This window comes from Mya arenaria, chromosome 12 (genome assembly GCF_026914265.1).
Source record: "Mya arenaria isolate MELC-2E11 chromosome 12, ASM2691426v1".
Classification (NCBI taxonomy): Eukaryota; Metazoa; Mollusca; class Bivalvia; order Myida; family Myidae; genus Mya; species Mya arenaria.
Window position 1 is genome coordinate 16328946 of NC_069133.1, and position 14630 is coordinate 16343575.

At 34.9% G+C, this 14630-nt stretch overlaps 1 protein-coding gene across 10 annotated transcripts in view; it reads left to right on the plus strand.

The window, feature by feature from the left end:
• Positions 1-14630, plus strand: part of LOC128212040 (uncharacterized) — a 125274-nt gene that overhangs the window by 64451 nt on the left and 46193 nt on the right. For all 10 annotated transcript variants that reach the window (XM_052917275.1, XM_052917280.1, XM_052917276.1 and 7 more), the window contains exon 3: positions 11681-11769. In XM_052917275.1, the coding sequence (XP_052773235.1) occupies positions 11681-11769 (89 nt within the window). The remainder of the gene's footprint in view (positions 1-11680; positions 11770-14630) is intronic.

A 14630-nucleotide genomic window follows, 5' to 3' on the forward strand; every position in this document is an offset into this window, starting at 1 on the left:
CACTCCCATATACGCAAGGGCATGGAGATAATTCCAATGACGTCATTTCCGAAATGAGGCTATGTTCGCATACAAGTAGGCGCGCTTTTCTGAAAATTTACAATTAAATGTCATTTTACATCCTTCAGTGTAAGACCGCAATATATTTTGCCTCGTGAACACCAATTGTAAATGTTTCATTCGTGGCTACGCCACTTGTGAAATATAACTTGTGCTGCTGACTCGGTGAAACATATCTCGCACTATTAATTACGCTGAAGCAAACATGTATCCTCTATGCAAGCGTCAAAGAGTTAACATTCGCTAAACATTTCAGGTACATGTCACCCCCAGTATATTTAGTCTGAATAATTTGAAAAGCTTACGGGTGCGAAAATATGTAACTTAAAGACATAGTCGACCATACTGTGTTAAAAAATCCCACTAAGATGAAAATAACTTATGTCATAAAGTCATTAAACAAATAGTCCAATTTGGCAGAATAAGTCTTCTTTAAATATACAACCGCAACAAGTGTTACCACCATTTCAAAGTGGCAACGTATATATAATAGTTTAAAACCGGTGTTAAAAGTTTAAACGGAACGCCTTTAAACGTTCTTAACAACTGTGAATTTAGCATCTGTTAAAATGATTGGCCAGCGCTTTGTCGTAAACAGCAATAAAATATCAAATGTATGGTTTTAATATCTAACTTTATGACACACACTTTTTAAAGTATGTTTTCGCCATTTTACATCAAACAAAACACGGAGCCTGTATAATGCCTTTATCATATTTGCCCCCTCCCCACCCTAACCGATCCTGTACAGATCGTATTGTTCACTTATTGTTCTTTCGGAACTCGTCAACCATTTTTATCGAAAAAAACATCGGGTGTATTTGGTCGGTTTACATACTCAAAAAGCGGTACGTTTAAGTCCGCTGCAAGTAGATCGCGTAGTATTTTTTTCGCAGTTAAACTTTAAGACTTAACTCTTGGGAATCTAAATTATGTTTGCAAAAATGCACTTCACTGACAATCAGTTTAAACTTAGATCAGTAAATACAACTCTTAAACACTACATTTAATTAATGATATAATTAAAAAATTTACGAACTATTTCAACTGATGTACCGGCATACATCCGAGGTTGTTTTCGATAAAAAATGGCCGAGGAGCTCCGAATGCATTTTATTATCAGGTGTTGAGTAGTGTACAAACAATCCCGTCTCATTATTTACTTGAGTTATGATACTTTCGCCACCGCCATGCTGCCTTCTTATCATTTAATTGAACAGCCATCACATCGCATGCTTACCTTTAAGCAATTTAAGCTGATACGCATATTAGAAATGAGCAGAACATGACTTATTGTAAGTCCCATGAGATGACAGATATTTCATCTACCGGTAACTTTCTATTCATTGACGTAGCACCGGATTGGACAGGCGGAGCATTAAAATCCCCACAGAATATTCGGAATTCATATCCCGTTTTCCATCGAAAATAACCTCGGATGTCTATGAACGGTTTACAATGTCAGCAATCTTTACATTTGACTATGCAGCAAGTATATCGCATAGTAATTTCAATTTAGCAGTCAAACGTAGTGACGTCACTCTTATGAATCTTCATTATTTAAGAAATAATGCCAGTTACTGGCAATCATTTAAAATTTAGTTATACAAAGTAAACGTTAATTAAAGCGCTACAATTAACAAATACTATTATTAAAAAAAAACTCACGAACTTCTCCTGATGTACCGGCATACAACAGACTTGTTTTCGATGGAAAATGGACGAGGAGTTCCGACTGCCCACAGCAATGTCCCACTTCAGTCATATTGAACACTAACGAAATTGATGATTCTGTCAAGAATAATCAGACCTCTTCAAATTCGACATCGAAAGATTTGCACATACGTATGCATTTAAAAAATGGTTATTTTGAATAATAAGGTTTTGGTGTCTAGTTGTAAAACGTTAATATCCCAAAACCCCTCCCCGTCTGTCCTCATGTGAAACTTGTGCACATCATATATGTACTTGATGTCAGCACTTCAACGTTGGTTGCAATGTTCCAGTTGGCGAGTCAGCCAAGTTTTCTAACGCTCTCATATCACTCAAAACAGAACAGGGCCCTTGTTTTGTAATCTTTCAGCATTATGTTTTTTGTTTACGTCTACTCCTTTGAGTCGACCGTTCGGCAACTCTAATGTAAAACAAAGCTAAAATCACTGTACCTATGCCAATACTTAACATTGGTGTATATATGTTTCATGCAATTAACAAAGTTGAGTTGAGTTGAGTATGCCAATGCAGTTAAACTTATTTTATCATGAGACGTGTACTTACCAATGGTCCTGTGGTCATCACTTAAAGGTATTCGCTCATGTTTTGTAAAGTGCACCTTTTTTTAAGGCCGAAATAAAATGCGTAAAGTCAATAGGAGTTTCAAAACTAATAAACCGAAAGCTGGAACCCTTCAGCAAATATTAATATTTGCTCAAAAATCGTCTTTGGAGACAATTTTCATTTACGTTGACAACGCTAATAATCTCTTATTTTTAGCTTTTTGTTGCTTTCTTGATTGGTAGACTGACATTACCACGTGATGTTATCAACGTATTCTTAAGAAGTCAAAATATAGACTATTTGTTAAAGTCCCAGTGGCCTTGTGGTTTAGGCGCCGGCCTCTCATTGTTTTTGACTTTACCGTCGTGGGTTTCACTCCACTATTTCCAAAATACTTCTTATATTATGACTGTATTTTTTTGTGATTTCGATATCTAAGAGTGAAATAATGATAAAATAAGTGATTTCAGCTGCATTACCGGGAAAACTTACTTTTGGTCCAAAAACATGAGCGAGAACCTTTAAATAATACATCAGCACGTTCTATAAGAGACCCCTGATCCTATTTCACAAGTTTTATAACTACTTACATTAATCTGATTGGAAAACGTCATAAAATAAGAAGACGCTATTCATTTCATAACATAAGAAGCAAAAGACAAATTAGATAACCAATTTCGTTGGCAGCGTAATTACATCTAATGCCAGGAAAAGGTCTGTGAATCTCATGAAAATCATCGTTCAGCTAATGGTGCACGGCGAATGGTGTTTTAATAAAATCACTTGAAATAATTTTGTGGCATCACAATTGATTAATCTCATAGTTGGAATGAAGTGAAGATTTGATGAATGGAACATAACAGAATAGGGCTGGTATTCAATTTTGGTTTTAATTGAATCTTAGAACGATGTAGCTAATCGGATTTTTTTTGTTATTGATAACTGAGCAAAAGAGTGAATGAAGCCAGTGATGTATGATCCTAAGATTTTCTTAAGACGAATATTGAATATCAGCTCAGATCAACGTTTATTTCTTTTTAAACAGTTAACACAATATGTACAATGATATAAGTCACAAATAACCCTTGATTATTGATAGAGTGTATCTTATGCATATACTATTATACATGGCGATTGGTCATAGAGTGTGGAAAGTACAAATAGAAAGATTACTGTATAAATAGATGCCTGAAATAAAATGAAATAGCATTTGTGAAGTTCATGGCAAAAATATAGGTTAACAATATTCTTTTGAAATGCTTTCAGTATGTATATGTATATAATGGTGTTAATACACATGGAATTAATATCTCATTCGATAGGTCATTTATAATAATCAATATCAGATTATAATTATTATTATTATTAATTATAGATGCAAATCGGTGAAATTAAACAAATCGTTTACATCTTATATATTTGCTATAAAATAATGTGAACTTAATTAATAGGACACGTTACAAAGTGGCTTTTAATGACGCATATTATAGGTGAATGCAAAAATATTTAATTTTAATTTTAATGCATTATCAAGTTTAACTCATTTGTCTTTAATGAGCAAAAGTGCATAGTATATAGTACAGATATGTTTCTTTTACATAGTGGCTACGTGGCCACATATTCCACATTTAAAAAAACGCCCAAATATCGTTTATATTTTTTATCTGTTAGTACGTAAATCAAATGCATTTTTTTATAATAAAACTCAATTGAGTTAAATACCGCATTGATCACATATTGTTGCCTTTTGCTCAATCCATAATTTAAAAATAAGATGTATGTATTTATCAAATATGATTAACCAGCATCTTAACAACGAAACGAAATATGTGAATCAATCCCATTCGAAGCGATAATTAGCTGATTTGTAAATAAACTTGATGGATTCGATCATGTGGGACTGCCTTACTGTCAGAGGAATCAGGGCAATTTGTACCGGTTTTCATTATAAAGTTCTAGTACTTCAATTTCCTGATATGTACACTACTAATGAAGTCTTCACGATTCCACCAGACTTTTGCGAAAACTTCATGGTTTTAGCATGGTGCAGTTTGGAACTTTGGTACAATTGGAACTTAATCAACCAATCAACGCATAGAATATTATAATATAGCAGCATTATCTTTTTTCTCCGCTATCTCCTTTAAAGCTGCACTCTCAGATTGAACATTTTAACAACTTTTTTATTTATTTTTTTTGTCTTGAAACGAGCCATTTGTTTGCAAAAATGCATGGACACCAGCAGCCAATTGTATAAAACCGGTTATCTTTTTGGTTTGGTCAAAGTTATCCGAAATGTTTATCGATTGGTCAATATCTTTCCAATAATTTTTTCTAACCAATCAAATCATTGAAAAGTGTTCACTAGCCGAAACATAACCTTTGGACAACTTATCCAAGTTATATACAAATGGCTGCTGTTATATAAAACTGATAACAAAAAATTAGATAGCAGATTTTTCTATTTAAGTTTTATGCCATAAAACATTAATTTTCGAACAGAAATATGAAAATCTACGATCTGGTCTTTTGTCAGCAATCTTTTATCACTGGTTTGCAGATATTTACGCAAAAATTTGTTCTTTCCAAGACAAAAAATAAAAAAGTTGTAAAAACGGTAAATCTGTGAGAGTGCAGCTTTAAAGGTACAATGTTTAGTAAATACACAAAAGAAACGATTTAATTTTAATGCATTATTATGTTTAATTCAGTTGACTTTAATACTCAAAACAAATGTATATGATTTTACTGATAAAACGTATAAACCTTAATAAATGGGTTATTCAATCAAAAGCGTGGGCACAAATTCATCGATTAAAAAGGACCATATATTTATAAAAAAAAAACTGTTTATAAATCATATAAGTCAAATCACTGAAACATAATAATGCATTAAAATTGATACGTTTCTTTTATGCCTCTAGCTTTAGTTTTACCTTTTGGCAGCTCTTTTGTAAACCAAACTTTAACTCACTAGCGAAGCCAGGGGAGGGGCACACCCGGCGCCTTCCCTAAAATCGTCCTTGATTACTTTTCAAAATAATAAAATACGCCCAAAATGCACCATTTCAGACTAAAAAGTATTCAAATTTTCTTAGGGGAGTGCCCTCCCCCCCCCCCCCCCCCCCAACACTTTACACCAATTACATTTCGGTTTTGTGGAAGGGGCGCAAGTCGAAAGAATAAGTTACGCCCCATCTAACGTCAAATTCTGGATCCACCGCTTAAACTTCTAGTTCGATCATCGCTGTACGTACGTCAATACACTTTGTCCTTCGACATGTCCATAAATAGTTTGGACATCACTTTACCGTCACATCACCAGGTTCTTGCTAATTTATTTCAGAGACCCCGATCCTATTATTCAACTTATATAACTACTTACAATTATCTGATTGGAAATCGCCATAAAATAAGAGCATTGTATACATAATACTGGGTAAGGAGCAGACGACAAATTAGATAACCCGTTTTGTCGGCAGTGTTATTACATCAAATGCTAGGAAAAGGTCTGTTTATCTCATGAAAATCATCGCTTTTCTAATGGCTTACTGCGAATGGTGTTTTAATGAAATCATTTGAAATAATTGTCTGGCAAAACACTTAATTTATATAGAAAAGTGGAATGAAGTGGAAATGAGATGGCTACGAGTAGTGGCGTTAAAGCTGAACTTTCACATTTTGACGGTTTTGACTTTTCATTTATTTTTTAAATCAGATTCAGCTGTATTTGATGCCATCAAATGTGTCATATTAGATAATTCATAATAGATGAGAAACTATTTTAACTATATTAACGTCAGTAACGCTATATGCCCAAACACATCAGTTTTCGAACGTAAATATGAAAACTGCGATTTGTTCTTTTGTAAGCAGTCTTATATCACTAGGTTACAACATAATTATATGCTAAAAATGGCTCATTCAAAGACAAAACAAAATGTCAGAATCCTCAACCTGTGAGAGTGCAGCTTTAATAACGTTTATTAAGAACATTTAAGATATTGTCTACGTCTCTATTTTACAAAGGTTTTCTATAGCTGCTTAACTATTAAAGGTGGAAAGTATTTTTTCACGTTTCAAATACCTGTTCTTTTGTATGCCTTGTAGTTTATAAATGTTTGATCGTCTTCATTAAAAAACAGCAGGCAAAAGTTAAACAAGACACGATGGGATCCATTTTACCATTTATTTCAATAATGCGTTCGGGTGCTTACAAACCAATAGCATATACATACAAAAATACAAACAATGAACATGAACATTATCATCGAAGCAATACATTAAAACGCGAACATTTAAATTAATTAAATTAATAAAAGAGATCACTGGTTGTACCTTCTTTCTCCTACTCGATGCTTATTGGGTCGTATTGTTCAAATATCATTATCAGATGGAAAGTACCGAACAAACAAAACCGTCTCATTATGTACTTAAGTTCTGCCATTTCCGCCACTGTCACGCTGCCTTCCTATCATTTAATTGAACATTCATCACGCAGAATGCTTACATTTAAGCTATTTAAGATTATTTGAATATAATAAATGAGCAGAACATGGAAATATCCCAGTCAAATCTCAGTCTCAACTAATTTTACGAGATGAAAGCATAATATGATTTAAAATCTAGAATGTTTAATACTTTTTTAAAAGTTTTTTTTTTTTTTTTTTTTTTTTTTTTCAAAATTTTAATTTATTCAACAATATGTTTTCATTTTACATAACATAGTATGACATTACATAATACCAATTTACATTCACGTTTAAAGAATGCAGCTAAGTTATTTACAAATAATAGTTGAGATGCTATGAATGTTAAAGCAATCTAAACCAAAAAAGACTGTAAAAGATGAAGGAAAAGAAAATACTTTTTTAAACGTAGATTCTCATGGAATGTGTTGATAAAAATATTTTGTCAGTATCACAAAGAAACTTAATTCCAGGGCAAAAAAACCTAACCAATTGTCAAAAACAAATTGTACCCAATCAGTTTTGGTTGTAGATTATTATTCCCTTGATATCTTGACCAAAGGCAAAAATCAACATTTTACATGATATAATGCTTTTTTAAGGTGTAAAATCATCTGTAAGTTTTAATTAACTTTTGATGTTAGGAGGTTAAATGAGTTGAGACTGAGATCGAGATTTTACTTAAGTTTTTTTTCGTGATATTGGGGCCAGGAGAGTCTTGTTCAAATATCGAACAAACAAAACCGCCTCATTATGTACTTGAGTTGTGCCACTGTCATGCTGCCTTCCTATCATTTAATTGAACATTCACCACGCAGAATGCTTACATTTAAGCTATTTAAGATGATGGGAATATAAGAAATGAGCGGATCATCGAAATATCCCAGGAGATGACGGATATTTCATCGGTCTGAATTGGCGTTATACAGGTTAGGTAGCTTGGAAAATGCCCAAACGCTTAAAGTCTGAATAATTTACAAACATCTGTCCAACCTCATTGCACCCTCTTGCATTGTATTCTACCGACATATGAAATATGTATACAGTATAGCTTTAAAAGATCGACATTATGATGAAACTTGTAAACTTCGTGTTTGAATACAGCAACACTATTCCTGCAGCATTGCTCGTATTTCGTACAATCCATCATTTATCATACAGTGACAGATCTATGTTTTACCATCTATAACCAGTAACGGAACATGTAAAGCGATCCTATGGGTTATTAGCGGATTTGTAAATACACTTGATGGATTATGTTTTGTGATACTGCATTTCCGTCAAATAAATCATGATCATTTGCGCAGATTTTGATCGTAGTTGTGATTTATTTTTAGTCTGGCAAATAAGAATTCGTTAAATCGTTCTTGGAACAAGCTTAAACAATGAACGTATTGAATCTTGTATTTTATCTGCATGGTTGATTTCGTCTTCACACGCTAACAGTTAAGCAACTTAACCTAACTGTAAAGCAATACGAATTGTTCTTACCATTACCATTTTTCGTCTAAATAAACTAAAATCCAATGACGTACCCATGCATATGCTGTTACGAACTCAAATCACTGTCCACACGTCTATCACGTGATTTTTTCAAAGCCAAATCTCTGCCCTAACGTATATCACGTCATGATTTCAAACTCCAATCACGTATATCACGTGATGATTTCAAACTCCAATCACGTATATCACGTGATGATTTCAAACTTCAATCACGTATATCACGTCATGATTTTAAACTCCAATCACGTATATCACGTGATGATTTCAAACTCCAATCATTGCTCTCACGTATATCACGTGATGACTTGAAACTCCAATCACTGCTCTCACGTATATCACGTGATGACTTTAAACCCTAATTATGCCCTCACGTATATCACGTGATGACTTTAAACCCTAATTATGCCCTCACGTATATCACGTGATGACTTTAAACAACAATCACTGCCCTCACGTATATCACCTGATGACTTCAAACCCTAATTATGCCCTCACGTATATCACGTGATGACTTCAAACAACAATCACTGCCCTCACGTATATCACCTGATGACTTCAAACCCCAATCACTGCCCTCACGTATATCACGTGATGACTTTAAACCCTAATTATGCCCTCACGTATATCATGTGATGACTTCAAACCACAATCACTGCCCTCACGTATATCACCTGATGACTTCAAACAACAATCACTGCCCTCACGTATATCACCTGATGACTTGAAACCCCAATCACTGCCCTCACGTATATCACCTGATGACTTCAAACCCCAATCACTGCCCTCACGTATATCACCTGATGACTTGAAACTCCAATCACTGCCCTCACGTATATCACCTGATGACTTCAAACCCCAATCACTGCCCTCACGTATATCACTTGATGACTTGAAACCCCAATCACTGCCCTCACGTATATCACCTGATGACTTCAAACCCCAATCACTGCCCTCACGTATATCACCTGATGACTTGAAACCCCAATCACTGCCCTCACGTATATCACCTGATGACTTCAAACCCCAATCACTGCCCTCACGTATATCACTTGATGACTTCAAACCCCAATCACTGCCCTCACGTATATCACCTGATGACTTGAAACCCCAATCACTGCCCTCACGTATATCACCTGATGACTTCAAACCCCAATCACTGCCCTCACGTATATCACCTGATGACTTGAAACCCCAATCACTGCCCTCACGTATATCACCTGATGACTTCAAACCCCAATCACTGCCCTCACGTATATCACCTGATGACTTCAAACCCCAATCACTGCCCTCACGTATATCACCTGATGACTTCAAACCCCAATCACTGCCCTCACGTATATCACCTGATGACTTGAAACCCCAATCACTGCCCTCACGTATATCACCTGATGACTTGAAACCCCAATCACTGCCCTCACGTATATCACCTGATGACTTGAAACCCCAATCACTGCCCTCACGTATATCACCTGATGACTTCAAACCCCAATCACTGCTCTCACGTATATCACCTGATGACTTGAAACCCCAATCACTGCCCTCACGTATATCACCTGATGACTTCAAACCCCAATCACTGCCCTCACGTATATCACTTGATGACTTCAAACCCCAATCACTGCTCTCACGTATATCACGTGATGACTTGAAACTCCAATCATTGCTCTCACGTATATCACGTGATGACTTGAAACTCCAATCACTGCTCTCACGTATATCACGTGATGACTTGAAACTCCAATCATTGCCCTCACGTATATCACGTGATGACTTAAAACTCCAATCTCTGCCCTCACCTATATCACCTGATGACTTGAAACCCCAATCACTGCCCTCACGTATATCACCTGATGACTTCAAACCCCAATCACTGCCCTCACGTATATCACCTGATGACTTCAAACCCCAATCACTGCCCTCACGTATATCACCTGATGACTTCAAACCCCAATCACTGCCCTCACGTATATCACTTGATGACTTCAAACCCCAATCACTGCTCTCACGTATATCACGTGATGACTTGAAACTCCAATCATTGCTCTCACGTATATCACGTGATGACTTGAAACTCCAATCACTGCTCTCACGTATATCACGTGATGACTTGAAACTCCAATCATTGCCCTCACGTATATCACGTGATGACTTAAAACTCCAATCTCTGCCCTCACCTATATCACGTGATGACTTCAAACTCCATTCACTGCCCTCACGTATATCACGTGGTGATTTCAAACTCTAATCACTGCCCTCACGTAAATCACGTCATGATTTCAAACTCCAATCACAACCCTCACGTGTATCACGTGATATGACCACACCAATATCTTTGAAAACAAAATAATGTACAGAAACTTCTATAAAACATTGCATAGACGTTTTTTAAAACAATAAAGCTGCAGTCCAGCATTTGTTCGTTCGGAACGGAGAGATATTCTCTGCTTGTAAAGGGAGGTCATTGCATTGGAGATTGAGATGGTTTTGTGAATATGATTACCACGATTGCAACATGCTGGCTATTTGTCATAGACCCCGAGCCTTTTAACTGCTATCATTAATCTGATTGAAAAACGCCATAAAATAACGGAGTCCATTCATAACAGCACTCATATCGTCAGCAGGGGTAATAACTTCTTATGCCATGATAATGTATGTAAATCTCCGCAAAATCCTGGTCCTTGCAATGATTTACTGCGTGTGGTAAGTGTTTTAATTAAACCACTCAAAATAATTGTCTGACAACAAACTTTATTTATTTCTTTATTTGAATGAAGCCGAAATAAGATTTATACGATGTGACTTAATAGCCAAAACCTGAAACACGCAAACATGCTATGTATGCAGTTCAGTAAAACCACTGGTATTATGACGATACTATTTTATCGTACAATATCATTTTGATTGCAGTTCCTCCTTAATGAATATCAATGCACTTATTAAAATAAGAATCAGTCAATATATTGAATACTTTCAACACAGTTTTAGTCAATTAACGTGTACAAGTGATTTTGATTCAGTAGCATACCAGTGTGTGTTAGTTAATATTTCACATCTAGGCATAATTATGCACGTTGGTAAGGCTGGCCTACAAGCCAAGTGTGAGGATGAGAGCTCAAAGACTGCTTGAAATCCCAATGATTTATTTCTTTTCTTTTCACTGCCTCAGCTTAGACGGTTTCCTAAAAATGAACGAATTATGATATATTGGTTTTTGTTTTGTACTTTAGCATTTCGTCACTTGTTTGGTGTTTATTTGGTATCTACCCTTTTGCATTTATACAGGATCTTGGTTAAATGTTCGGCTCTGGTATGTCACTGTAGTTTCCCTTGTTTAATTTTCTAAAGAGAGCCTATTTGGTATGTTTCAGGTAGCGAGCCATGACCATGCCTGCTTCAAGGACCTCCTGTGGCACCTCGTCTACAGTAAAAACTTCTTCTCCGACCTCGACAAGGCAAGGTACGTCATAGTTCCGTTGTCCATGTTATTACACGGCTTACCAATAACGAACCTTTTTATACAGTTTTTGAATCAGCTTGGCATTTGAAGTTATTGGAGCATTGAATACTTGTAGCTTTTTCTCCGCCAAATACACCAGGTGAATTCCAAATTAAGTGCAACATCTATAGCCTTCCAATCGACATTACACATCAAAGAAAGCCGACTGCGATTGGGCGTATTTATTTATGTAACAATGTAGAACTTACCAGTAAGTGACGGTCTCATACACCCGCAAAGGATCCATACATGTACAGTTTAAATTGGTTTTACATCAACCAGCCAATTAATTGGAAGGCTTAAATAACACATTTGGAAGTGCAGAAAACTTCCTGTTCGAAATAACGTTTGGGACAGTACAAATTTACTGACTCTTTGTAGCGAAAGGCATTTTGAACGTGAAGTACAAGCTGATTAACGAGATGGTTTTACCTAAGTTATTATTTATTGTTATTTATATGCAGTAGTAATTCTAGGTTAAAATTGCTGAAAAGTACAAATTCATAAACGTCATTGCATTGCCGTTTTACATTGCAATTCATTTTATGTCCTGCTTTGTTTTTATTGATGACAAGAGGTATATAATAACCCTCTTGTGTACTTTATATATGAGCTTTTGATCCATATTGTAAATTCTGGATTATTAAGCTCGAAATGAAGCATTTCATGTTTTGATATCATTGTTATTATATTTACACATTATTTCTTCCCGTAAAGATTTTCTCTTGAAGATTGAATTCATGGTAATAACCTTACAATATGAAGTCGTTAAGTGTTAATTGCAGTGTGTACAAAGACCTTGTTCAATTTATTGTTTCTTTTATTTTCTTTGATTGCTGGCATCAAAAGATCTTGTAGTACCCAAAACTCTCATTTCAGAAATAAACACCATTTAGACAATTGTTATTGCATTAGATAGGAGTAACGACCTGTAAACCGCATATATATTTTTGCTGGTGAAGTTTTACAAGTCTAATTAAATAAAACTAAAAAAAATCAAACGTCATTTAATGCTAACTTTGCTAAAATTATGTATTTGCAGTCAAATCTTAATGACCGTGTGAAAGTCTAAACGGATAAAATACTTTACTTTTTGACAATACAGTTACATTTTTAGCTCACCTGAGCACGAAGTTCCAGCAGGTATAAATGTTTTGATTCCATACTTCATGATTACATGCAGATTTATTGAAAATATGCTCTGTAATTTAATAAAAAAAGTCCTTCTAAGATGTAGTCAAAAGTATGTATAATAAGTTTTCAATGTTTCGTGCATGTTCATGTAGAACAAGTGTTTTAATCACATTCACTGCTAAAATACATTCTGAATTAAATGAAACAATTTTCATGTTTATACTCCAACCATAACAAGGACAGAAAATAAAAATGTACAAACAAAGACAAGTACGCATCCTTTCTAAGGTAGCAGACCACCAGACTGACATTTCAAATTCTCTAAAACTATAATACACTCAACTTTAATATTTAACATGTAGCATTGAAAACTGGTCCTAAATTTGTTTTAATTAAGTCCCCTCTCTTTGCACTTCCCATCGCCCTGAAAAACACTTATTCCCTCCCCCTGTCACAATTGGCCTCGCCCTGAAAAAACTTATTTCATACTTGAGTTGGATCAGGTGAACGATACAGGGCCTTCAGGGCCCTCTTGTTTAAATGTACGTTTCACTGACATTTCCTATATAATTATGTTCCATTGAAAATAAGGGAAATAAAGTTCAACATGTTATATACCGAGGAAGCAAGTGTTTTATTGTTGTTGAAAACAACAGTTCTAAAACATATATTGAAACATAAAAACAATTCACATGTTTGCTATTGTAGTTATAAAGCATATGCAATTGTTGATTAAAGAGAGGCGGACAGAATTAACTAAACATATGCGATTGTTGATAAAAGAGAGGCGGAAAGCATTAACTAAAGATAAGCGATTGTTGTTTAAAGAGAGATGGAGTTTTATATTAGACATCCGAATTTGATATTTGACGTTGGACATTGTTATTATACTTACACAACTTTCTTCCCTGAAATATATTCTCTTGAAAATGGAATTCATGGTAATATCCTTACATTACGAAGTTTAGTGTTAATTGCAGTGTGTACAAAGACCTTGTTCAATTTGTTGTTTCTTTTATTTTCTTTGATTGCTGGCATTTAAAGATCTAAAGGTACCAAAAACTCTCATTTCAGAAAGTAACATATTTTAGACAATTGTTATTGTTTTTTCAAGGAGTAACGGCGACCATTTAACTCCTTGTATATATTTGCTGGGAAGGTTTTACAAGTCTAATTGAATGAAACTTCGTAATGTGTTGCTTACTCAGCTGGAATTATTTATGTGGAGTCCAGACTTTTAAACCGTGTGGCCGTTTAAACGAATGTTGTTACTTTTTTATTTTCTCTACACGATAACATGTTTCATATTTACGTTTAACCGACCTTTTCTAAATAAGTTTGCTCCATAGAAAATTAGAGAAACAAAGATCAACATGTTATATTGCGTAGAAGCAAGTGCTTTGCTGTTGTTAAAACAACTAAATTAACTAAAGATATGCGATAGTTGATTAATTAAAGACGGAGTGTACTAGCTAAAGATATGCGATTGTTGATGAAAGAACGACGCAGTGTATCAACTAATCAAAATTATGCGATAGTTGATTAGTGAAAGACGGAGTGTACTAGCTGAGGTTATGCGATTGTTGTTTAATGAAAGACGGAGTGTACTAGCTATTAAAGTTATGCGATTGTTGATTAATGAAAGACGGAGTGTAATAGCTATAGTTATGCGATTGTCGTTTAATGAA